General features: G+C 38.8%; 2 protein-coding genes across 2 annotated transcripts in view; one reads left to right on the top strand and one right to left on the bottom strand.

Moving 5' to 3' along the window:
- The window catches only part of syn3 (synapsin III), a 34,191-nt gene extending 7,944 nt beyond the window's left edge, over positions 1-26,247 (top strand). The window contains exons 3-14 of the mRNA XM_026210347.1: positions 988-1,045; positions 2,083-2,174; positions 3,729-3,885; positions 5,187-5,276; positions 22,446-22,508; positions 22,873-23,015; positions 24,826-24,900; positions 24,978-25,080; positions 25,227-25,355; positions 25,456-25,498; positions 25,780-25,933; positions 26,016-26,247. Coding sequence (XP_026066132.1) covers positions 988-1,045; positions 2,083-2,174; positions 3,729-3,885; positions 5,187-5,276; positions 22,446-22,508; positions 22,873-23,015; positions 24,826-24,900; positions 24,978-25,080; positions 25,227-25,355; positions 25,456-25,498; positions 25,780-25,933; positions 26,016-26,139 — 1,231 coding nt within the window. The 3' untranslated portion in view covers positions 26,140-26,247. The remainder of the gene's footprint in view (positions 1-987; positions 1,046-2,082; positions 2,175-3,728; positions 3,886-5,186; positions 5,277-22,445; positions 22,509-22,872; positions 23,016-24,825; positions 24,901-24,977; positions 25,081-25,226; positions 25,356-25,455; positions 25,499-25,779; positions 25,934-26,015) is intronic.
- On the bottom strand, positions 5,632-16,078 carry LOC113048552 (metalloproteinase inhibitor 3). Its single transcript, XM_026210428.1, has 5 exons — positions 15,890-16,078; positions 10,472-10,554; positions 10,264-10,375; positions 9,042-9,163; positions 5,632-7,778 (listed from the first exon to the last, which is right to left on the bottom strand). The coding sequence occupies exons 1-5, from the start codon at positions 16,011-16,013 to the stop codon at positions 7,578-7,580; spliced, it is 642 nt and encodes a 213-aa protein (XP_026066213.1). The 5' UTR covers positions 16,014-16,078; the 3' UTR covers positions 5,632-7,577.
- Positions 26,248-27,500: the final 1,253 nt, after the last annotated feature.

The following is a 27,500-nucleotide window of genomic DNA, read 5'->3' as shown; positions in this document are numbered from 1 at the left end:
TTCTCTCAGTATTCTGTCAGTGTTCTCTCAGTATTCTGTCAGTGTTCTCTCAGTATTCTCTAAGTGTTCTGTCAGTGTTCTCTCAGTATTCTCTCAGTGTTCTCTCAGTAATCTGTCAGTGTTCTGTCAGTGTTCTCTCAGTATTCTCTCAGTGTTCTCTCAGTATTCTGTCAGTGTTCTCTCAGTGTTCTGTCAGTGTTCTGTTAGTGTTCTCTCAGTATTCTCTCAGTGTTCTCTCAGTATTTTCTCAGTATTCTGTCAGTGTTCTCTCAGTGTTCTCTCAGTGTTCTGTCAGTGTTCTCTCAGTGTTCTCTCAGTATTCTGTCAGTGTTCTCTCAGTGTTCTGTCAGTGTTCTCTCAGTGTTCTCTCAGTGTTCTGTTAGTGTTCTCTCAGTGTTCTGTCAGTGTTCTCTCAGTGTTCTCTCAGTATTCTGTCAGTGTTCTCTCAGTGTTCTGTCAGTGTTCTCTCAGTGTTCTCTCAGTGTTCTGTTAGTGTTCTCTCAGTGTTCTGTCAGTGTTCTCTCAGTGTTCTCTAAGTGTTCTGTCAGTGTTCTCTCAGTATTCTCTCAGTGTTCTCTCAGTAATCTGTCAGTGTTCTCTCAGTGTTCTCTCAGTATTCTCTCAGTGTTCTCTCAGTGTTCTGTCAGTGTTCTCTCAGTGTTCTCTCAGTGTTCTGTTAGTGTTCTCTCAGTGTTCTGTCAGTGTTCTCTCAGTGTTCTCTCAGTGTTCTGTTAGTGTTCTCTCAGTGTTCTCTCAGTATTCTGTCAGTGTTTTCTCAGTGTTCTCTCAGTATTCTGTCAGTGTTTTCTCAGTGTTCTCTCAGTGTTCTCTCAGTGTTCTCTCAGTGTTCTGTCAGTATTCTGTCAGTGTTCTCTCAGTATTTTCTCAGTATGTGTGAACATGAGTAAGAGTAGTGCTCTAAAACACTGTAGATAATCCAGACCTGTCTGCTGTGTGATGTGACGAGTTCCCTGTGCTGTTTTTCAGGGTGAAGTACTTCAGAGGACGGAAGCTGAACGGAGAGTATGAGATCCGCGTTGAGCAGGTGAGTGTGTGTGTGTGTGTGTGAGTGTGTGTGTATGTGTGAGAGAGAGAGAGTGTGTGTGTGTGTGTGTGTAAGTAATATTATGACTTTATTTGTTGGGAATCCCAAAAAAAAATGCAAAATTCTAAAAATACAAAATAAGAAAAGAAAATAAGAAATTGTTGAATAAATAGTTGTATCTGTGCTGATAACATGTTGTTTAGGATCCAGTTTACAGTCTGCTGTGTGTGTCTTCACACTAATGACACATTATCCTCAGCTCCAAAAATACCTGCCAGATTCCAGAGATCACGACGCCAGAGCTGTGTGTGTGTGTGTGTGTGTGTCTGTGTGTGTAAGTGTGTGTGTGTGTGTGTCTGTGTGTGTGTGTGTGTGTGTGTGTAAGTGTGTGTGTTTGTGTGTGTGTGTGTGTGTGTGTAAGTGTGTGTGTTTGTGTGTGTGTGTGTCTGTGTGTGTGTGTGTGTGTGTGTGTGTCTGTGTGTGTGTGTGTGTGTGTGTGTGTGTAAGTGTGTGTGTGTGTGTGTTTGTGTGTGTGTGTGCAGTTGTGTTGATGAATATTTTTGTGGAAACTGACACATTCACAGATGAATAGAAAGTATAGAAGAACAGCATTTATTGGAAACAGAAATCTACTGTAACATTATAAATGTCTTTACTGTTACGTTTGATCAGTGTAATGGGTCCTTGATGAATAAAAGTATCCGATAACGTTTGAACAGTAGTGCATCTTCACATCATCATGTTCAAACGTTGCTTTAAATTTAATTGACTGACCACAGCTTTTGTTTTTAATTGCCTGAAAATCCTTATTTAATATAAATGAATATATCATGAAGAGTAATTAGAACATTTTAACAGAAAATGCAGTTTTTCACACGTGTGTTTGCTCGAACATCTGCATGAGGATGAGGATGAGCAATGCTTGTCGTTTTTCCTTTTCCTTGGAAATGAGGAGTGTTGTCTTGGCAGCTGTTCCTTTCTTCAGTTAAATGCACTGAATTGCTAGTTAAGTGCTCTGTCTGTGGTGTGTGTTTCAGGCCGAGTTCTCGGAGATCAATCTGGTGTCGGATGTGAACTCCGGCTGTACGGTGGACATGCAGGTGAACCGCGGAGGAACTAAAGTAGTCAGGTGTGTCACCAAGATACTTTTCACACGCTTAATTAGTATTTATTTAAGTTTTATCTTTCAGTTTTAGTTAAAGTCTTAGTGTTTTTAAAAAGTTGTTTTTTAAATAATGTATTAATATTTTGAATTATTTTTATTTTTTGTTTCAGGTATTTTTCATTTTAGTTTACATTAGATTTTTGTATGTGTCTGTATAGGTTTTATTAATAATCTGAAGAATTAAAATTTGTATAAATTCAGGACTTTATTTTAGTTAAAGTTTGATTAGTTAATGTTTTTAATTACGATTTTAAAAAATATATCCATATAGTTTTTATTAATATTTTGAATAATTTTTCTTTTTATAGTTAACCTTTTAGATTTCTGTTCATTTTTATAATTTATTATTTATTTTTATAATTTCAGATTGCTTTTTTTATTTACTATTTTAGCTTTTATATAAATATGCATATAGTTTTTATAAATATGTAGAATTTTTATATTTATTATAATTTCAGCTTTTATTTTAGGTAACATCTTAGTGTTTTTCTTTTTTGTTTTTAAATATCTATTTATATTTAGAGTTTTGTTTTTATTATTTTATTTGTAGATTTAGTTTTTTTCCCCCAAAAATGTCTATGTTGTTTTTTACATATTTGGAATTATTAAAAAAAATATATTTATTTATTTTATTTTTAGTTGTTATTTATTTATTTGTAAATTTTGTGCATTTTTTCAATGTTTTTTTATGACTATATAGTGTTTTATTATCATATTAAGTTAAACTAAATGAAAATGAGAAATGTTGACTTGGCAAATGGCTGAAATAAAAAGATTATATATATATTTATAGTTTATTCTGAGTAATGTTTTTTTAGTGGTTTTAATTGTAGTTTTTAGGTGTTTAGCTCGAGTCTGATCAGAGTTGTGAGGTGTTTTCAGTGTTAACACGATCCATCAGTTGCTGTGTTTTGGTTGTTTTTAGTGCATTTATGAAGTCAGTGTGTAGAAAATCACATTAACTCTCCTCATCATCCTCTAACTAACCTCAAACTAACCCAGTCCTGTCCTCCTGTCTGAAGCAGCAGCTGTTTTCTGTGTGTGGCGTGTGATTCGAGCCGCTGTATTAATAAAGCTCATCTTAATGAAAACACTGGCTGTAATGGAGCCTGCAGTATGTACTTCCTGTCTGGGCCTCTCACACTCGCACCACTCTCGGCTTCACATGACCATCATCTGCCAAACACACGGAGATTATTTACACCTGCCTCACTTAAGCAGACATCTTATACTAGTTTAATAAAAGCCACTATTAATAGTGTGTGTGTGTGAACCGGCCCTTTAAGAAAAACACTCACACACACTAACAGTCTCTTATGCCCATTTATCAGATCAAAAATACAGCAAAAAATGTGAAATATTATTATAATGTAAGAAAACCGCTTTCTGTGTGAATCAGTGTTAAAGTGTAATTTATTTCTGTGATGCTCCGCTGTATTTTCAGCATCATTCCTCCAGTCTTCGGTGTCACATGATCTTCAGAAATCATTCTGATATCTCTGTGTTGGTCTGTTGCAGATCGTTCAGGCCAGACTTCGTGTTGATCCGTCAGCACGCCTACAGCATGACCCCGGGAGAGGACTTCAGGAACCTGGTGATCGGCTTGAACTACGGCTCCGTTCCCAGCGTTAACTCGCTCTTCTCCATCTACAACTTCTGCAGCAAACCCTGGGTGGTGCGTCTGAACCCTCACTAGTGCACACACACCAGTCCGAACCCTCACTAGTGCACACGCATCAGTCCGAACCCTCACTAGTGCACACACACCGGTCCGAACCCTCACTAGTGCACACACACCGGTCCGAACTCTCACTAGTGCACACACACCAGTCCGAACCCTCACTAGTGCACACGCATCAGTCCGAACCCTCACTAGTGCACACACACCAGTCCGAACCCTCACTAGTGCACACACACCAGTCCGAACCCTCACTAGTGCACACGCATCAGTCCGAACCCTCACTAGTGCACACACACCGGTCCGAACCCTCACTAGTGCACACACACCAGTCCGAACCCTCACTAGTGCACACGCATCAGTCCGAACCCTCACTAGTGCACACACACCGGTCCGAACCCTCACTAGTGCACACACACCGGTCCGAACCCTCACTAGTGCACACGCATCAGTCCGAACCCTCACTAGTGCACACACACCGGTCCGAAACCTCACTAGTGCACACACACCGGTCCGAACTCTCACTAGTGCACACACACACACCGGTCCGAACCCTCACTAGTGCACACACACCAGTCCGAACCCTCACTAGTGCACACACACCAGTCCGAACCCTCACTAGTGCACACACACCAGTCTGAACCCTCACTAGTGCACACACACCAGTCTGAACCCTCACCAGTGCACACACACCGGTCCGAACCCTCACCAGTGCACACGCACCAGTCCGAACCCTCACTAGTGCACACACACACCGGTCCGAACCCTCACCAGTGCACACACACCGGTCCGAACCCTCACTAGTGCACACGCACCGGTCCGAACCCTCACTAGTGCACACGCACCGGTCCGAACCCTCACTAGTGCACACGCACCGGTCCGAACCCTCACTAGTGCACACGCACCGGTCCGAACTCTCACTAGTGCACACGCACCGGTCCGAACTCTCACTAGTGCACACGCACCGGTCCGAACTCTCACTAGTGCACACACACCGGTCCGAACCCTCACTAGTGAACACACACACCGGTCCGAACCCTCACTATTGAACACACACACACCGGTCCGAACCCTCACTAGTGTACACACACCAGTCTGAACCCTCACTAGTGCACACACACCAGTCCTAAAATAATGAATAAAAGCAAATGAATAAAACCTGCTTAAACTGAAACCATGTTACAATATTCCTGGGCTCCATGTCAAGTACTTTTTGAGTTTTTTTGAGGATGATGACGAGGAACGCTGTGTTCTCTGTAATAATGAATCCTTCATGTGTTTGTGTCCTGGTTCCTCAGTTCTCTCACATGATCAAGCTCTACCAGACTCTGGGTCCAGACAAGTTCCCGCTCAACGAGCAAACCTTCTTCCCCAACCACACACAGATGGTGAGTCTGTTACCTGTTCCTCACCAGCTCACCCCAAAATAACATCTGCTCCCCTTCAGATCATCCCAGATGTGGACGAGTTTGGAGCATCAAGTGTCTCATCAGTGTCTCATCAACGGATGCTCTGCAGTGAATGGGTGCCGTCAGAACGAGAGTCTGATAAAGGCTGTGATGTTTTTAACAGACTCTCATTCTGACGGCACCCATTCACTGCAGAGCATCCGTTGATGAGACACTGATGTAATGACACATTTCTACAAACCTGATGCAGAAACAAACTCATCTTGACACATTACACATTTTCAGACAATGTAGATTTTTTTTCCCAGAATAATGATGACAAGAGAGTCACAGAGCCATTTTCACAACGTTTATTATAAAAATATAAAACAGAGAAATTAAAAATCGAATAGATTGGAAATGGTCATCAGTCTCTCTCTCTCTCTCTTTCTCTCACACACACACACACACACACACGAGCGTTCAGTGAGAGTCAGATGTTTGTGTTACAGACAGAATATTAACATGATCTAAAAACATGCGTCCGAGGCTGAGACTAAAGCAGCAGCGACGCAGGAATGAAGCGCCCTATTCATATCTGATTCATATCTGATTCATATTTGATTCATATCGGACTCATATCGGTTTCATATCGAATTCATATCAGATTCATATCGGATTCATATTTGATTCTTATCGGTTTTATATCGGACTCATATCGGATTCATATCTGACTCATATTTGATTAATATCAGATTCATATCGGATTCATATTTGATTCATATCGGTTTCATATCGGACTCATATCGGATTAATATCTGATTCATATCCGACTCATATTTGATTCATATCAGATTCATATCGGACTCATATCGGATTCATATCCGACTCATATTTGATTAATATCAGATTCATATCGGATTCATATTTGATTCATATCGGTTTCATATCGGACTCATATCGGATTCATATCCGACTCATATTTGATTAATATCAGATTCATATCGGATTCATATTTGATTCATATCGGTTTCATATCGGACTCATATCGGATTCATATCCGACTCATATTTGATTCATATCAGATTCATATCGGATTCATATCTGATTCATATCCGACTCATATTTGATTCATATCAGATTCATATCGGACTCATATCAGACTCATATCGGTTTCATATCGGATTCATATCCGACTCATATTTGATTCATATCAGATTCATATCGGACTCATATCGGATTCATATCTGACTCATATTTGATTAATATCGGATTCATATCTGATTCATATCCGACTCATATTTGATTCATATCAGATTCATATCGGACTCGTATTTGATTAATATCGGACTCATATCGGATTCATATCTGATTCATATCCGACTCATATTTGATTCATATCGGACTCATATCGGATTCATATCTGACTCATATTGGTTCATATCAGACTCATTTTGGACTCATATCGGATTTATATAGGACTCATATTTGATTCATATCAGATTCATATCGGACTCATATCGGATTCATATCAGATTCATATCGGACTCATATCGGATTCATATCTGACTCATATTTGATTAATATCAGATTCATATCGGATTCATATTGGTTCATATCGGACTCATATCGGATTTATATCGGACTCATATCGGATTCATATCTGAATCATATCGGATTCATATTGGTTCATATCAGACTCATTTTGGACTCATATCAGATTCATATCGGATTCATATTGGTTCATATCGGACTCATATCGGATTTATATCGGACTCATATCGGATTCATATCTGAATCATATCGGATTCATATTGGTTCATATCAGACTCATTTTGGACTCATATCGGATTCATATCTGACTCATATTTGATTAATATCAGATTCATATCGGATTCATATTGGTTCATATCGGACTCATATCGGATTTATATCGGACTCATATCGGATTCATATCTGTCAAACATCGACTCTCCCGTCAGAAAATGCCTTTCAGACGCACGTGGTCATCGGTCTAGATGCAGAAAAGATGTGATCGATCTACCGTTTATAATCTCTGCTTTACAGTAATACAAAAATACTAATCACGATCCTGATACTTTATATCATAAACAGCAAGAATGAAGGAATCATTTCTCTGTGTTTCTGGACTCATAAATAGATACTGGAGCGTGTAACTCTGCCACACGCACATAAACAACAGCAAGCATCCGTATCATGTTTATAAAGCAGCACATCATCATCACTATAAAAGAGCTCATGTTTAATCTGTTAATGCTGAAGGCTCGCAGTACCAGCGCTTCACGGGTCTGTGGTGTTGATGAGGAGCTTGTCGCGAGCGCTCGTTCCTCTGTACCAGCTGCAGTAGCCCTCTTTCTGCTGGACGCAGGCGTAGTGACGCCACTGATGACCCGGGTAACTGAAGTGTGGAGACAGCATGTCTGTCCACAGACACTCGTTCTTAGACGTGATGAAGCAGGGCACGGAGTAGCACGGCTTGATCTGCAAACACAGGACAGAGGAGCGTCTAGATCAGCTCCTGAGGTGCACTCGAGCGCTTTTTATTTGGAAAGCGTGTATTGGTGATTTTTCATTGCTAAATGAACATCTTCATGTTAAAGCAGTTTTATTTTTGCCATGTCCTGTTTTTTTTGGGGGGGGGTTTTAATGGTCAAATAAAAAAATTTGTAATCGCAAGTTTAAATCTTGAAACTTGTACAATTTAATAAATTTATTAAAAGTTTTTTTTAAATATATATATACTGCCCTATGTCCATTGTATTTTTTCCCCAAATTAAAATTGTTAAATTTTTTTTGTATTCCATTTTTTTTGGCTTAATTTTAATGGTTAAATAAATAAAAAAAATTCTAAATTTGTCTTTAATAGTTAAATTAAAATTTGAGTAATTGAAACGCATGTCTAATTTATTTAAATCTTGAAACTTGCACAATTTAACAATTTATTAAGTTTATCAAAAATATTAATTTATAGGGCCCTTTTTTTCCCAAAATAATTGTTTTTTTTTTCATATAATGAACATTTTTTTTGTTTACATTTCTCGACTTCGTTTTATAGGTTTAAATAAATAATCCTCATTAAATAATTTTTTTTCTCATTTGAATTTTTCACATTTTGGTTTTAAAGGGTAAATAGAATTTTAGTAATTTAAGCGCACGTCTAATTTATTTAAATCATGAAATTTGCACAATTTAACACCAATTTATTAAAAGTTGATCACAAATATATATTTTTAGAACAAAAACCATGTCTAATTAATTGCAGTTATGAAACGTACACAGTTTAAAAACATTTTTTTAAACATTTGAGTGTTTTATGCATTTAATTATAATTTTTCTTTCCATTAAAATGTTTTGCTTGGTTTCTTTTTTTGTTTTCTTCTTAATGGTTAACATATTAATCTAAAATCATTTATTATTAATCAAACTGATGATACTAATGCAATTTAACAACAACATATTTTTTTATAAAATACCCCCCCCCACCCATTTGAATTAATAATCAAAAAAGCAGATCTAATTATTCCGCTCATAAACCTGGTGTTTTTTCTCATCAGTTGTGTGTGTGTTAATGAGCCAGTGATAAGGAGTCTAACGAGTGCGAGCCCGTTACCCATGATCCCTCAGCACATGGGCGCTCAGATCTGAGTCCAGACCGGCTGCCAAACATCTGGTTTCTCTCTTCAGACGAGGCGTGTATGTGCCGCCGGGGATTATGGGACGTCAGGCGATGAGAATAGCACTCACCCTGCAGTCACAGCCCAGCTGATAGCGGTGGTTCATGCCCTTCTTCTGCGCCAGAGACAGACGCTCCCATCGCTCGTTAAAGTTACACAGCCCCGTGTACAGCTTCCCGTCGTGGACCCGGCCTGCACACACACACACACACACACACACATGTGAGGTCAGGCGGCTCTATATTTAACTGTGTGTGGATTATGAGCTCCAGCAGAACAGGTGTGTGTCACACGCTTCACATGATGACAGATAAACATCAACATCTCGTCACGCTTCGCTGTGTTTCTGGAGACACTGTCATAATGAGCCACGGAAAGACACTCTGACTCCAAAGATAATATAATGGAATCAAACAAATATTCATTATAACAAATATAGAGAGGGAGAGAAAATATTTTAATTTGAGTTTTATTAATTTTTTTAATATTTTGTATTATGTTTTTATGATATTAAAATATTAACTATTTCATGAACTGTATTAGAATTAAAGAAAATATAATATATTTTATATAAAGTAATATTTTAATAAATATATTAATTATCTATATCTATAAATTTATATTATATGGAATAATTATATATTATTTTATATAATATAATTTATCATTTTTATTATGTAAATGTATATAATAAAATATTCAATTTAATATTTTTATATATACAATATTTATAATAATATATATTTTATACATTTTAATATATCATACATTAAAAAAAGCATCATAAATATTTTATATAAAGTATATTTAAATATTTAAATAAAGATATTATCTATATCTATACATTTATAATGTATAAAATAATTATATATATTATAATTTGTATTATGTAAATGTATATAATAATATATATTTTATACAATTTAATATATTTTATATATACAATATTTATATTTATATTTATATTTTTTATTTTAATATATCATAAAATAAAAAAGCATATATAGTTTGTTACTGTATGTGACTTTGTAAATTGCCCCTAGGGGAAAAATAAAATGGAAGTGAATTTAATAGATATATTTTTACGTGAGTGTGTGTGAGTGAGTGAGTGTGTGAGTGTGTGTGTGTGTGTGTGTATGAGTGAGTGATTGAGTGTGTGTGTGTGTGTGTGTGTGTTAGTGTGTGTGTGTGTATGTGTATGAGTGAGTGATTGAGTGTGTGTGTGTGTGTGTGTGTGTGTGTGAGAGTGTGTGTATGTGTGTGTGTGTGTGTGTGTGTGTTTAGTCTCTCACCTGTGATCAGATACTGGTATTTGTTGATGTCAAACTTGACTCCACACATGCTCTCGAAGTTGTGTGTGTAGACGTACTGCACGTGCTGCATCTTCTCGAAGCCCTTGTACATCTGCAGACACACACACACACACACTGAGATCTGTGTCTGTGTGTGTTAACGTGATCTGGTGTGTGTGTGTGTGTGTGTGTGTGACGATGCTCTCACCTTCATCTGTTTGACCGTGTAGCGCAGAGTGCCGAACCGATCATCATTCAGCAGCTTCTTCCCCACGATTTTAGCTCTGATCACTGCAAACACACACACGCACACACACGCTGGGTCATAAAGAGCACACACACACAGCAGCAAGGCATCATGGGAGCATCAAAACTAGGGCTGCACAGAGAACACAGTCGTAGAGCGCATCGAGACGAGAGGAGCGCATTATTAAACCGTATCAGCATCTGTGTGTGAGAACACACTGGCAATATAAAAGATCGAATATCAGGTTTAAATATTATATTTTCCATATATTTTAAATGTATTTTCTGAATTTAAATATAAAACTTTATTTAATAAACTCATATATATATGTATATATATATATATATATATTTTTTTTTTTTTTTTGTATAAAATATTAAATATCTTGTAATACGTGGTCTTATTTTTCATTTAAAAAGTTTCAGTTTAAAATAAATTTTGTAATGGTTAGAAATGATGAGTAAAAAGTATATATAAAATAATATATAATAAAATATTGAATTATAAACACACACAGATGCTCGTGTCGTGAGGATCTAGTTCTCTTCCTCAGAGACGCTGCAGAATGAGGTCGTGTCAATACGAGCAGAATCTTTCCCAGAATCCCCTGCAGCGCTTCCCATCGGTGACCCGATCCGGCCGAACACACACCAGACAGAGAAACACTGCTGGAATTTCCTTCCCGGAATTCTGTGAGACTCACATTCCTCGGAAAAGTTCACTCCGCATTCATCACCTGATGATTCTTCCACAAACACGGATCGGGATCTCAGCGTTCCTCTCATTAAACAACATGCTGTTATTTATATTATTTAGATCTGTATATTTATATCAATTATACAGAAACTAAAAAACTAAAACAAATACTAATAAGAGTGGTTTAAACACACAAAACTAAATTAACTGAGCTTTAGCTTGAATCAAAAATGCTTTCATGTTTCTCAGCTGCTAATAGCTTCGACCCTGAGGTCAGCTCCGGGGTTCAAAGGTCACATCACTGAACTCCAGTGTGAGCGTGTGGAGCTGCGCTCTGATTGGCTGAACTCTGAATGTCTGTGAAACACAGTTCTGCGAGAGCTACCGCAGATAAAGCCTTGATAACTCCTCTCTATTCATCCACATGATGTTTTCATACTGGACTAAAACTTCCTAAGTGCTCACAGAGCTTGACTAAAACACTTCGGATTATTTCCCACCTGTTACAGGTCGATCAAACATGACTAGCATGCATACAATTACTGATGCTAGATTATTAACAAAGTCTTGGATTTAATCATTTTTGTAAAGCAGAGGGTTTAAATTCGTGTATCTAAGTTTCTGAGTGAATATTGACTAAATGCTCCATAATTTAGTCCTATTGCCAAAATTATACACAAATAATGTTTTTTCACAAAAAAAAAAAACTAAATATTTTGCCAAAATTATCAGAAAATAATGCAATTTTTTCACACACACAAAAAAAAATATTTTACTAAAATCATCCACAAATAATGTTTTTCCACTCAAAAACGGAATATTGGCAAAATTATTCACAAATATTGCCAAAAGTATCAGAAAAAAATATGACTTTTTTTAACAAAAAAAAATTTTTTTTTTACCAAAATCGTTTTTTTACTAAAAAATTGAATATTGGCAAAATTATTTACATAAATTGCCAAAATTATCAGGAAAATAATGTTTTTTTTTCATTGAAAAATCTGAAATTTACCAAAAATAGCCACAAATATTGTCAAAATAATCCAGAATATTGCTTTTTTCACTCAAAAACCATCTATTTTAACATAATTATCGTCAAAAATGTCCATAATAATTCAAAATAATGCCTTTTTTTTTTACAAAAAAATCTATATTGCCGAAATCATCTACAAGTAAAAACAAAATGATCCACATATTTTCTGATTGTTTGATGCGTGTTTGAGTTGGTGCTCGGATGGGAACCAGACCTCTGCTGGTGAGATATTATCCTCCAGAGGCAGAAGTGTAGAGCGAAACTCTGATCTAGAGCTCGACAGGCCTTTAGTGCGGCGCTCCAGAGTCACCGAGCGCTTCAGTTTCCTTCAGAGCGCTGCCAGCTGGAGCTCCACGCAGGATCTGAGCTGCGATTACATTTACACCTAACCTGTTAGTGCGCTCTTTATTATTTAAAGCATGTTTGAATAAATCTGCCATGAAAAATTGTTTTTATTTTAATTATATTATTAAAAACTCGATTTAAAAAGCCTCACACTCAGTTTTATTTTAGTGTTGATTATTAAATAAGCATCATTTTCGGTTTCAGTTTTTGGCTAAATGAAAACTTTCATTTCGGATTTAATTTTGTTTATATTTCAACAATTAAATGAAATACAAACATAATCATATCATGAAAAAGTATAAAAATTATTTAATTGTTTGCATACACTGAGTGTTAATTATTCAATAAATGTGATTTAATTAATTGATTATTTAAGCAAGAGTTTTTCGCTTAAAATTGTATTTTTAGGTTTGGTATAACATTTTTTTTTTTAATTACTCAATTTCTGCATTAAAAATGTATGGTTCCAGACAAAAAAAAAATAAAACAATATTTATTTTAAATATATGCACTCTATTACATATTACTTTATCACAGCTTCCATTTAAATGTTTATATATTTCAACAACAAACTGAAGTAGCAGCAGATTTTATTTTGTTGGTTATTAAATCAATTTAATTTAATTCGTTTTTGGCTAAATGCAAGCTTTAATTTCAGTTTCGGTAAAAAATACATAAATCTAAAATGATTTAAAAATAAATACATAAATATTTCTGTGCATCATTAATGGAGCACAATGTAGAAACCCTGACTGGAGTATGTTCTACAGCTCTCTGTTACCCAGCAGCCATCAGTTCATCTGATGCCCCTCGAAATATGTTACACATGGCAGCAGAAAGCAAAGTACTTCTGGAGGAAGTCTGGCGAGCGGCCAGCGATTCAGACACGCTCACAATAGCTGCAGTCTTTGCCATTCATACAGCATGGATACCACCAGCTCAGAGCCAAAGTCACATTTTATGGGACATCTCAATATCTAGTTTATCCACAAACACATCATCAGTATGCAAGTCATACGTGGCCTCTTAACCAGACGCTCGGGCTCGGGTTTCCACGCTCATGAAACAGATTCTTTGGGTGTCACGATGAGGAAACCCGGCGTGAGAAGGGTTAAATGCATTCGCTCAGGGATGACACACTAACATCAACACTGAGATGATTGACAGGTGGTAAATGACGGCGACTGGAAACGATTATAAAATGAGAATTTGACCAGGAATGTGTCTTACGATTTCAATAAAATAATTTCAGGTTGACGAAGGTTTTTAGTTTTTGATTACATTAGTTGTTTGCATAAAGAATGCTAACTATAACGTTTTAAAAATCGTTCTGAAAACTCATTCATAATTGGACGATAACTCGTTATAATTCTGTAAGAATAGCGACGTCCACACCAACTTTAATAAAGGAGTGGAGACCTTTAGCATCTTATAAAATATTAAAACATTAATAGCCATCCTGCTTTTAATAAAAAGAACCTTATCATTCGCTAATATTGTTATCGTTATAGCTACTGCTTGCAGGAATCACTTTGAGAGCATTTTTTTTTCTAGCTACAGAACGGTAGAAACAATGACAGCCAATCAGAATACAGTATTTAAAGTTCCATTATTTCGGAAAACAAAATGGCGTTCTTACAATAAACACAATTTTATCGTCCGCTATTATAGTTATTATAGTGCGCATTTTTGTATTATTTATGTTTATTATTACTTATAATAAACACAATGTTAGCATCCGTTGGTGTTGATGCTAATTAGTTATCGTTGTAGTTATCGTTCTACCTCGAACGGGTCAAAACTTCAAGAGAATAGTGAAGTCCACAGGACAACTTTACCGATAACAACACGAAACAAAATCGATGGAATCATTTTCAGAGGTTTTTATTCCAGGAGATGAACGATAAAATTATTGACAGTTAGTTAGAATCAAGAGCGCACTGCAATTATGTTGACGGAATGCAATTACAGCACACAAAAATGATCGTCAATTGATGTGGATGCAGATTTCGTTATCGTTCTTGGAATGAACGATACTGCTCGCTTCCAACGATACACGATAAAAACATTGACAGCCAATCAGAATACAACTGACTTTAAAGTGCGCAATAGCAATTATGTTGACAACAATAGTGCGCAGTTTATTATTATTTATGTTAATTATTACTTATAATAAGCAAAATGTTAGCATCTGTTTGTGTGGATGCTAATTAGTTATCATTGTAGTTATCATTCTAACTTAAACGGATCAAAACTTCAAGAGAATAGTGATGTCAACAGTACAACTATACCGATAACGAAATGAAACGAGCGTTTTTATTCCAGCAGTTTATTCCGCGAGTCGGTCAGAATCAAGTGCGCACTACAATTATGTTGACCAAATGCAATTGCAGCACACTTAGAATAAACTTAAAATTATCGTCTATTGATGTGAGTGCGAATATAGTTATCGTAATAGTTATTGTTTATAGTTATCGTTCTTGTAAGCAATGATACGACTGAAATAGTTTTTAATGCTACATGATTAAAACATTCACAGCCAGAATCGAAATCATGAATTATATCGTTCATCGATGTTGATGCTTATATAGTTATCGTAATAGTTATATTTATAGTTATCGTTCTTGGAAGGAACTCGATTACCGGAAGCGTGTATTCAAGTATGTAGACTATGTAACTGCAGTGAGTTTTTAGAACAGACAGAACCTTATCCTTCGTTGGTGTGGATGCAAATATAGCGATCATTACCGTTATATTTAGCGTGAATGGATTTTAAATCTTTTTTTAGCAGCTAATGGACTAAGGACAGCACTGCACTCAGTCGTAGTGGTTTTCTGCTGGTTTCTACCATCTTCTGTGATTCAGATGTATGACTGAACTCTTCACATCATCTCCATCATTCAGCTACCGCTCCATTTAACACTTCAGATACACCATTAACCCATCTGATTAACTCTTTGTTACTAGGAATATCTAGAGTAGAAGAAAACTCCCGTTTATTTTTCCAGTTTGACAGAAGAAAATGAACAGTTTGAGAAACGATACCGGCGTTCTAGCGCGTTTGTTGCCATGGATACCGCGAACTCTTTCTTCGCTCGGGTACCAGCGAACTTTTCGCTTCTCGCGTTTGAGTGAACGCGCGCAGTGACGCACTTAACTTCTGATTGCTTCTGTTTGATCGTCTGTTCTTGTGCAGCTGCAACGCCACGAAAACGCGAAGCGCGTTACATAACACCTTCATCAAACGTGTGCATTATGAATAACTCATGCTATCACACACACACACACACACACAGACTTCTTACCGATGTCGGAGTGACAGTACGCGTCCTGTGGATGAAACGGCGCGCACGAGCACGCGTCTGACGCCTGGTACATCAGACAGAAGAGAGAGAACAGGAGGAACGCGAGCACAACACAAGACTTCATCCTGAAGGGAACGCGGTGCTGTCAGACTGGAACGCGCCTCGCGTGCACACTGCTCTAGGGCGCTCCCGACGCCAAGTACATATAGTGCGCCCACGGGAGCGTCACGAGCGCGCGACCAATCACAGCGCGCGCTGATTAACATTACAGGCGCATGACGTAATGGAAGTGACCTCATAATGATGTTTTTTTTTGTATTTGTTTTGTTTTTTGAGGTTTGCTTCATCAGACTCGCGTTTCCACTGTGAGGCGGAATATATATCGAGTCCGCCTGGAGAACGCGTTAAGACACTGTGGCTTTAGGGCTAAAGTCATCAAAACCCTCCCAAAAAAAGATTCAGGGACTCTTCAGTTCATCTGCAATACCAGTCTGAAGTGTGGGAAATATTTATAATACAGGAACGCAAATACAAGTCACTGAATAATGTAGAAACTATAAACAAATACATTTTGCATATGGCAAAAAAATGAAATGAAATATTGAGAAAACAAGAAAACATTGTTATAAACTGGGGAAAAAGTTTTTCTTCAAATGTGACTTCTTTATTTTTTATTTTTTTTAACAATATAGACTTTTGTACAGTAGTGTGAATATATATAGTTTAGAGTAGTTTTGCTTCCAGTTGCATTAGTTTAATATTTCATTTTTTACTGATGATGAATGTTATGTACATACTCCTTCGCTTCGCTCATGTTTTCCTTGTGGTTTGACTTGTTTAACAGGAGACACCCAGTGTAAGTATTTCATCATTTTACAAATATTTTAATGAGATTACGTGAGATTCCGTCTGGCTTTCCAGTTGTGTTGATGCAGTTACTCAGAGTTTCTTTTGCTCTGTGTAAGATCAGCACACAATCCCATAATCCTCCTCTGCACTCATGAACTAGTGATCGCAGGCCGAGCACCTCCTGCAGCATCACTATCAGTCATTTCTTATCAGTTTTACTGTGTAATGCATTCAGAGTGTATAAAAGGGATATGCAAAAGTCCAGAGATATGAAATATATAATATACGATGAGCGTTTATGAACATGAGATCTAGTGAGAGTGTGTTATAGCACATGCAGCATCTGAATAATGTGCACAAAGCTGCTATAATGTTTTGAATTACATTTTATATTAATATCTTATAGTTTCATAGTTTTAGTTTTATAGTGTTTAATTGTGTTACCTGCATAATTTCCTTTTAATTTTAGTTAAAGTTTTAGTCATTTTGATGTGCTTAAATCATTTTTATAATGCCTATTATTAATATTTATTTATATTTGGATTATTTTTACATTTTTAATTTTAAAGATTGAGTAATTTTGTTGTGCTTAAATAATTTTGTATATGCCTATTATTAATATTTAATAATATTTGGAGTATTTTTAATTTGAAAGTTTTAGTAATTTTTTTGTGCTTAAGTCATTTTTTATATATATTTATTAATATTTTGATTATTTTTTATTTTGCACTTTTTGTATTTCTGTTGTGCTTAAGTCATTTTTATTTACTTTGGTTACAGTTATTTATGATAATATATAAAATGCATTACAAAACATATATTATGAACTCCTTTATAATGCATTATACATAAAGGCTTCAAGTAAAGTGTGTTTTTATGTTCTTATTATTTTGAACTATAATAGCTCTGGCACAGAGCCTTATTGTCAGAACATTTTTAACTATAAGCGTTTTTCCATTTCTGCTGATTACGTCACAGATCAAAATAAGCATAACTTTAATGTGGAACAGGAAAGTTTTCATGCTTCTGAATCTAGACGTCTGCGGGAAATAAACAGGAATAGCTGAGATGAGAGTCCAGTCAATCTGAACAGAACAGAGGTGTGTGTGTGTCTCATGTGTGTGTGTCTATTAATGTCGGTGACTCAGAGGAAATGCCTGTGTTTTTATAGAGGTGCGGATCCCTGAGTCCAGCGGGGTCTCCGGCCGGATGACCCTCAACAGTTGTTTTATCTGGAACATACTCTATCTAGTGTCCTTAAACAGGCAGATGTTCTCTCCGCACATGCTCAGTGTGTCGCTGTGTTTCACTGGCTACGGGTTTCCTGTAAATGAGGGAGCTCTGCATTAAAGGAGTGCGTGTGACTCAGAGGTCAGAGGTCATGTGGAGGAAGCTGGAGGCGGAGTCTCTGCAGGGACCCCAGCTATAAATACACACACACTGATGAGAACATGCTCTCAACCAATCACTTTCTCTCAAACTGACTTCACACTGCAGTTCAGTTAAGATTAGAGTTTAATTAGTCACTAATAGTAAAATTAAATATTACTGATGATTTTTAGTTTTTTTGTAAGTTCTATGAATGTTCGTTCGACATGTTGTTTATGAAACGTACTTGTAACGTTATTAATATTTAAAATACGTAAGAAAGAAAGAACAACGTCCTTATGATGTTATGTGTACTTGATGAGCGTTTAAATAACATTCTGATCACGTCAGGAAAACGATACATTTAAGCGTTTTTAGAATAGTGAAAAGAAACATTCAAATAATGCTACATTTTAGGGGAATTTTTGAATTAGAATTGTTAAAGTTATAGTGGAATGCTATATGGAACATTTGAATAAAGTTATAATCACAACAAGAAAACATAGAGTGTATGTTTAACATAAAAAGCATTTCCAAAGTTTATATTGTTTATTAGTTAAACAACGTCCCCACAACGTTTTTTATAACCTAAATTTGTTCCTTGTGTTAACGACCATATACAGATCTTAGAATAATTTTCTCTGATAATATTTCAGAAATAATGTTGAATGTTTAGAAGAATTTGCATTAATGCATGATGCCTTTATCTAAAGTGACTTACGCTTTACATAATAGGAACAAAGCCATACGGAAAATATTCTAGATTCTAGAAACTAGATTAGGATGCAGGATAAATCCGTCTTTAGTCGTTTGCTGGAATCGTAATGGAACGGATGAGGAGGATTTTACCTACAAAACAAAACAGCAATAAATCAGCTCGAGGTGTCTGTATTAATATTTAAGTAACAGTATAATAAAAAAGAGTATCCAAATATTTGTAGCTCTGGTTACGACTGAAGTGGTTCTTCACATAGATAGACAAACACTCGTACACTTAAACACCTCATAAAAACATATTTTAAAAAGCATAAGCTATTCTTTTTTTTAGTTGTTAAAAAGATTAAAGGCTTCAGACACAAAATTATATTTATATCTGTTGGTAAAGCCTCTCGATTCATAGTAAGAGCAAAGCATGTCTTGTTCCTCTCAACCTCAACACGCTGGATTTCTTCTGAGCTCTTTTATATAAAGCTGAAGGCTCTGTGTTTTATAGTCATCCTCAGTTCTGACCAGCAGTGTGTTTGAGGTGAACTGGACGGAAGAAAACCAGCTGTTAGTTACATAACGCGCCATGTTTCTGAGCAAGAACTGATATTTAACCCTTTATAGTGTGTTTGGGTCATTTTAGTATGGTGTCGGTCACACAGAACACATTTTTCCACTCCAGTCCACTACTTTTCCATAGTTTCTCTATGGAAATGTTCTTGATGCGTCTCACACACAAGTGCCACTTTTTCAGGTTAAAAGAATTTGGGCATGAGGAGATCTGAACCTGTGTTTGACCATGAGTGGACATCAGAGCTTGTGTTTGATCTCTGTCTGAAGTGACTTCAGCTCTGATCAGACGTCACACACGTCTGTGATTACAAGATACGTGTGCACATCCATCACTCATCCATCACTCATCCATCACTCAGATCTTACATAACATCACTTTAGATTTGATAGATAGATAGATGGATAGATAGATGGATGGGTGAATAGATAGATGGTTGGATGGATGGATGAGTGATGGATGGTTGGATGGATGAGTGATAGATGGTTGGATGGATGGATGGATGGATGAGTGATAGATGGTTGGATGGATGGATGAGTGATAGATGGTTGGATGGATGGATGGATGGATGGATGAGTGATAGATGGTTGGATGGATGGATGGATGAGTGATAGATGGTTGGATGGATGGATGGATGGATGGATGAGTGATAGATGGTTGGATGGATGGATGGATGGATGGGTAATAGATGGTTGGATGGATGGATGGATGGGTGAGTGATAGATGGTTGGATGGATGGATGGATGATAGATGGTTGGATGGATGGATGGATGGATGGATGAGTGATAGATGGTTGGATGGATCGATGGATGGATGGATGGATGGTTGGATGGATGAGTGATAGATGGTTGGATGGATGGATGGATGGGTGATAGATGGTTGGATGGATGGATGGATGGATGGGTGATAGATGGTTGGATGGATGGATGGATGGATGGATGGATGGGTGATAGATGGTTGGATGGATCGATGGATGGATGATAGATGGTTGGATGGATGGATGGATGGATGGATGGGTGATAGATGGTTGGATGGATGGATGGATGGATGGGTGATAGATGGTTGGATGGATGGATGGATGAGTGATAGATGGTTGGATGGATGAGTGATGGATGGATGGATGGATGGATGGGTGATAGATGGTTGGATGGATGGATGAGTGATAGATGGTTGGATGGATGGATGGATGGATGGATGGATGGTTGATAGATGATTGGATGGATGGATGGGTGATAGATGGTTGGATGGATGGATGGATGAGTGATAGATGGTTGGATGGATGGATGGATGGATGAGTGATAGATGATTGGATGGATGGATGGATGAGTGATAGATGGTTGGATGGATGGATGGATGGATGAGTGATAGATGATTGGATGGATGGATGGATGAGTGATAGATGATTGGATGGATGGATGGATGGATGAGTGATAGTTGGATGGATGGATGGATGGGTGAGTGAGTGATAGATGGTTGGATGGATGGATGGATGGATGAGTGATAGATGATTGGATGGATGGATGGATGGATGAGTGATAGATGATTGGATGGATAGATGGATGGTTGGATGGATGGATGGGTGAGTGATAGTTGGATGGATGGATGGATGGGTGAGTGAGTGAGTCTGTGGTGGATCGTTGCACACGTGTGTTCAGATCATCATCACGGGCTTCACACGCGTGTTCGAGCAGGTCTGAAGGTGTTTGAGTTTGAAGCTCCTGCTCTAAAGTCTTCTTCAGCAGGTCAGTATGATGAGACCCAGCAGTGACGCTCCGGTGAGTCTGACGCTCATGTGTTCAACACCGGTGCTCTCCGGATCACGTTCAGAACATGGAAAGTCCCCGAGGAGCCGAGGTCTCACCTACACGCTGACGGCCGGAATCTCACACCGGAGCGTTTGGGAATCTCTCTCACTCTTACTCACTCTGTTTACATCCTCGTCTACCTGTTGGCCGGCGCTTGCGGTAACTGAGAGCGTGTTGTGCAAGCTCTTCCAGACGTGTGAGGCTCCGGTGTTTCCCGCTAATCGTTCCGACCGGAAGAGCAGCTCATTTGAGCAGCTGCTGGAGTGAAGCGAGCCCTCATTAGTGTACATCTGTTCTCATTTAAGTGAATAGTTTGATTGGTGTTTTGACTTGTGTTGTGTGTGAGGTTCTGCTGCGATCTGCTCGGACATCATTGTGTGTCGGGTGTGTGATGCTCTTCCGGACGGTTTGTCTGGGAATGTCGAGGGACGTGGTGATGCCCTTCAGCAGACAGACGGAGACAGATAATTGGTGCTCGTCTCTCGTAGAGGAAACACTGCTGTGTTCAGCCAAACATGCCCTCATAAGGGCACTTTCACTGACGCATGTGTGTGTGTGTGTGTGTGTGAGAGAGAGAGAGAGAGAGAGAGTTTCCTGGGAAATTCCTCAATGCTGATGCACATTTGAATGGAAAAACATTGATAGAAATATGTGCACTTGTTTTTATATGTACTACTGAAAGAAGTCTGTCCTGTAGCATACATATTAATTTCATCCCAAAACACATTTTATTATTTTAAGATTTGAGATATGTTTCAATTATATTGAACGCAATGAAATAACAATAATTTATTAAATAAAATACTTTTATCAAAAGTGGGTGGGTCTGCTCATAAAGTGGGCGGGGCTTGTGTATTAAGTAGTATTAATGGTGGTGGTACGTTTCTCTAGTAATCTCACACAGCACTAAATGATCTGTTTGTGCTAGATATAGCCGGTGTTTATGCAGATTGTAAAAGGTTGTTTAATGACGTGACGGTTTATCTCCATCACTCCTGTGAGATACTGTTCTCTGATGATCTGGTGAAAGTGCTGCATCACTCTCGACTGTTGATCTTTCTGCTCCACCCTCGTGAAGCTTCAGAGAAGTGAGGCTCAGACTGTGCTGATCAGGTGTGTTTGTGAGCGTGTTGTTGACTCGTGTTGGTGTTCTGGGCGTCTGTGGTGGTGATTCATTTCCTCAGACAGCTTTCCCAGAACATCCCAGTCACGATAAAACCAACATCAGCCTAAAATACGTCTCTGTTCTCTCCTGCAGCTGCCCACCGCTTCATTCCCAGTGGTGGTGAAGATGGGACACGCCTACGCCGGCATGGGCAAGGTACGAGAATATACTGTTTGTACTGGATAAAAACCATTATCCCTTTGGGATCTCCCCACTTTCACAAAAACACACGTGTGTTGCTTTTATGTGTTCGTGTGTTTTAGAAAACATTTATATTCTATGTATTAAAAGTTACTTAAAGAAAGACACTTTCATGATCTTGACTGGGAATAACGTCTGATAAAAATTACACTCAGTTCGCACTCAAGTATATTGTTTTAAAGTAAATTACTTCCAAAATACGTTTTTTGAAGTATGCTGAAGTGAATAATTTTTTTCTGGAAGTCTGTTGGTGTTTTCACTGGATGCAGCAGGCTCCAGATGGATTGTGGGTAATGTGTGATGTGTGTTTGTGTGGCAGATAAAGGTGGAGACGGCCAGTGATTTCCAGGACATCACCAGTGTTGTGGCCATCGCTAAAACCTACGCCACGGCTGAGCCCTTCGTCCTCTCCAAATACGACATCCGCATCCAGAAGATCGGCAGCAACTACAAGGCCTACATGTGAGAACACACGTGTGTGTGTGTGAGTGTGTGTGTGTGTGTTAGAGAGAGAAAGAGAGAAGAGAGAGAGAGTGTGTATGAGATAAAGAAATATATTTACAAATGTTTTTGACACTAATGTTCCTCCACACACACCTGGGTCAAAATGACCTGAACATTTTAAACTGTTATATCTCTTAAAAACAACTGGAAAAAATCAAAAAGTCAATGATATCACTGTAGATGAAGTGACCCCAACTAAGCAAGCCAGAGGCGACAGCGGCAAGGAACCGAAACTCCATCGGTGACAGAATGGAGAAAAAAACCTTGGGAGAAACCCAAGGATCCGGGTGACTGCAGTGACCCTCTGATCTGGACACAGACTGGATCTGGTGGCTACGGTGACCTCAGAATAAGAGAGAAATCGAGCATTGCGCTAGTTCAGTCAGGTTACGCTAGTCACGCTTGCATCAGCTGACAGTCAGCTGTCCCTTACGTGTTCCAATCCGGTCTCAACACCTATCACAAGCGGTCTATTTAAATTCCCATTCTGCGCCTCTTCCATCGCATCGCTGCTTTCAAGTCCCTCCTCCAACCCCAACTCCACCAACTAATCTGTATTTAACCTGACCTCGTTCTTCTTACTTTACTGTAATAAATGTATACTTGACGGAAGTGGTCCTGATTGAAACAGACAAATAGATGCCATTCTTCTAATGATGTAGAAAGTACGGTGTTATGTGAAGTGTTCCGGTTCCAGTTTACCTAATTAATGCAGCCTAAAAATCCTTTAACGGATTTGGATATTAAAAGCATATTAGTATGTTATGTGTATGCCAGGTTAAAGAGATGGGTCTTTAATCTAGATTTAAACTGCAAGAGTGTGTCTGCCTCCCGAACAATGTTAGGTAGGTTATTCCAGAGTTTAGGAGCCAAATAGGAAAAGGATCTGCCGCCCGCAGTTGATTTTGATATTCTAGGTATTATCAAATTGCCTGAGTTTTGAGAACGTAGCGGACGTAGAGGAGTATAATGTAAAAGGAGCTCATTCAAATACTGAGGTGCTAAACCATTCAGGGCTTTATAAGTAATAAGCAATATTTTAAAATCTATACGATGTTTGATAGGGAGCCAGTGCAGTGTGGACAGGACCGGGCTAATATGGTCATACTTCCTGGTTCTAGTAAGAACTCTTGCTGCTGCATTTTGGACTAGCTGTAGTTTGTTTACCAAGCGTGCAGAACAACCACCCAATAAAGCATTACAATAGTCTAACCTTGAAGTCATAAATGCATGGATTAACAGTTTTACAAATGCTAGAAACGTGGCTTTCTAAGGAAAGATTGCGATCAAGTAGCACACCTAGGTTCCTAACTGATGACGAAGAATTGACAGAGCAACCATCAAGTCTTAGACAGTGTTCTAGGTTATTACAAGCAGAGTTTTTAGGTCCTATAATCAACACCTCTGTTTTTTCAGAATTTAGCAGTAAGAAATTACGCATCATCCAGTTTTTTATATAGACTATGCATTCCATTAGTTTTTCAAATTGGTGTGTTTCACCGGGCCGCGAAGAAATATAGAGCTGCGTATCATCAGCATAACAGTGAAAGCTAACATCATGTTTCCTGATGATATCTCCCAAGGGTAACATATAAAGCGTGAAGAGTAGCGGCCCTAGTACTGAGCCTTGAGGTACTCCATACTGCACTTGTGATCGATATGATATCTCTTCATTCACTGCTACGAACTGATGGCGGTCATATAATTAAATCATGCTAATGCACTTCCATTAATGCCAACAAAGTGTGTGTGTGTTTGTGTGTTTCAGGAGGACGTCTATCTCAGGGAACTGGAAGGCCAACACAGGTTCAGCCATGCTGGAGCAGATCGCCATGACGGACAGGTGTCAATCACACACACACACATAATGATCACAGCAGGTGTGTGACGGTCAGCTGACGGTCTGTCGTGTGTGTGAAGGTATCGTCTCTGGGTGGACTCGTGCGCGGAGATGTTCGGAGGACTGGACATCTGTGCGGTCAAAGCCGTCCACGGCAAAGACGGCAAGGACTACATCATAGAGGTGTGTGTGTGTGTGTGTGTTAGGGTTAGGTGTAGAGTTGGTGTAGGGCCATAGAATATACAGTTTGTACAGTATAAAAACCATTACACTTATGGGATGAACACAGTTTTCACAAAAACGTGTGTGTGTGTGTGTGTGGTGGTCAGGTGATGGACAGCTCGATGCCTCTGATCGGAGAGCACGTGGAGGAGGACCGTCAGCTCATCTGTGATCTGGTCATCAGTAAGATGGCCTTCGCTCTGCTGGGAGTGACCACACCACAAACATCCGTGAAGGTACCGCGCTCACACACACTCATTTACACTTCATCCGAGCATCAGTCTGTGGAGGTTAACACGTGTGTGTGTGTGTGTGTGTGTGTGTGTGTGTGTGTAGACTCAACCTGCACCGCAGACGACTCAACCGAGACGAGCTCCAGGTGAACAACACTCAAACTGCACACGCCAGAAGTCTCTTCTGCTCACCGTGGCTGCGTTTATTTGATCAAAAATACAGTAAAAATAGTGAAATATTATTATAATGTAAAACAGCTGTTTTCTATGTGAATCTCTGGTAAAGTGTAATTTATTTCTGTGATGCACAGCTGTATTTTGATGAGCAGAACAGACATCTTTTTGACAAATCTTGCAATACTCATGTCATCTGCTGTAGCTGCTCCTCAGGTGTCACTAGCGTGTGTGTGTGTGTGTGTGTGTGCAGGCGGTCCTCACTCAGGCTCTGGTTCTCCGTCTCAGTCGGGTCAGGCCTCTCCGCAGCGAGCCCGATCTGCTTCTACTTCTCCCAGTCAGGCCTTCCAGCCCGGACCCATTCCCTCCAGCGGAGCCGGATCCCAGAAACAACCTCCGCAGCTCAAGTAAGAGCTCTCTAAAGGATGTTAAACTCCAGCGATTCAGGATCTGAGATCTGTGTGTGATGAATGTTCGTTGTCTCTTCAGTAAATCACAGTCACTGACCAACACCTTCAGCGAGACGCTGCGTGGAAACACAACAGACGACGAGGCCAAAGCAGAAACCATCCGCAGCCTCCGCCAGTCCTTCGCCAGCCTGTTCTCCGACTAACACACACACACACACACACACACACACACACACACTCACACACACACACACACACTCACTCACTCACACACACACACACACACTCACTAACACACACACACGCACGCACGCACACCAACACACACACACACACACTCACTAACACACACACACACACTCACTAACTTACACACACACTCACACACGCACACCAACACACACTCACTAACACACACACACACACACAAACACACACGCACACCAACACACACTCACTAACACACACACACACGCACGCACACCAACATACACACACTCACTAACACACACACACACACACAAACGCACACTAACACACACTCACTAACACACACACACACACTCACTAACTTACACACACACACACACTCACACACACACACACACACACACTCACTAACACACACACAAACGCACACTAACACACACTCACTCACTCACAAACACACACACACACACACAAACACACACGCACACCAACACACACTCACTAACACACACACACACAGACACACACAAACGCACACTAACACACACTCACTAACACACACACGCACACACGCACGCACACCAACACACACACACGCACACCAACACACACACACTCACTAACACACACACACACACACACTAACACACACTCACTCACACACACACACTAACACACACGCACATTAACACACAATCACTTACTCACACACACACACACGCACACACACGCACACTTACATACACTCAATCACTCACACACACACACACACTAACACACACACACACACACTAACACACACACACCCACACACACACACACACTCTCTCACACACACACACACACACACTCACACACACACACACACACACACACACACGCAATCTCTCACACACACACACACACACACACACACACTCTCTCTCTCACACACACACACACACACACTCTCTCTCTCACACACACACACACACACACATCTGTACTAATCCTCCGTCAGAGAAACACACAGTGGTCATCAGTCCTTCATCTCTTCTTCTGTTTTAATGGCAGATGTTTAATCATCACAAACCAGCGGCTCTCAGCTAACTCTAACTCTCCTTTATTTCTACAGCGTTTTATACAAAACAGACTGTTTCAAAGCAGCTTCATAAAGAGCTAATTAACAGGTTCAGCGATGCAAACTTCATATGAACTTATAAAGCATACAGCATATAATAAAAAATAAAGAACTGCTTAAAAATAATAAAATGAACACATAAACAAAGCATGCAAACGTCTCTACTATAATGAAGACAACAGTGTCATTATTCAGATCAGTTCAGTGTCAGTGTTGCAATAATAAGCTCTTAAA

This window comes from Carassius auratus, chromosome 29, assembly GCF_003368295.1.
Source record: "Carassius auratus strain Wakin chromosome 29, ASM336829v1, whole genome shotgun sequence".
Lineage (NCBI taxonomy): Eukaryota > Metazoa > Chordata > Actinopteri > Cypriniformes > Cyprinidae > Carassius > Carassius auratus.
The sequence above is the reverse complement of the archived record's forward strand: the minus strand, read 5'-3'. Positions and strand labels throughout refer to the sequence as shown.

Excerpts from the sequence above, each read along its gene's own strand:
- LOC113048552 (XM_026210428.1), bottom strand. The coding sequence starts at position 16,013 with ATGAAGTCTTGTGTTGTGCTCGCGTTCCTCCTGTTCTCTCTCTTCTGT. Across the intron at positions 10,376-10,471 it reads ACACGGTCAAACAGATGAAG|ATGTACAAGGGCTTCGAGAA; the intron begins GTGAGAGCATCG and ends GTGTGTCTGCAG. Across the intron at positions 9,164-10,263 it reads ATACCAGTATCTGATCACAG|GCCGGGTCCACGACGGGAAG; the intron begins GTGAGAGACTAA and ends GTGTGTGTGCAG.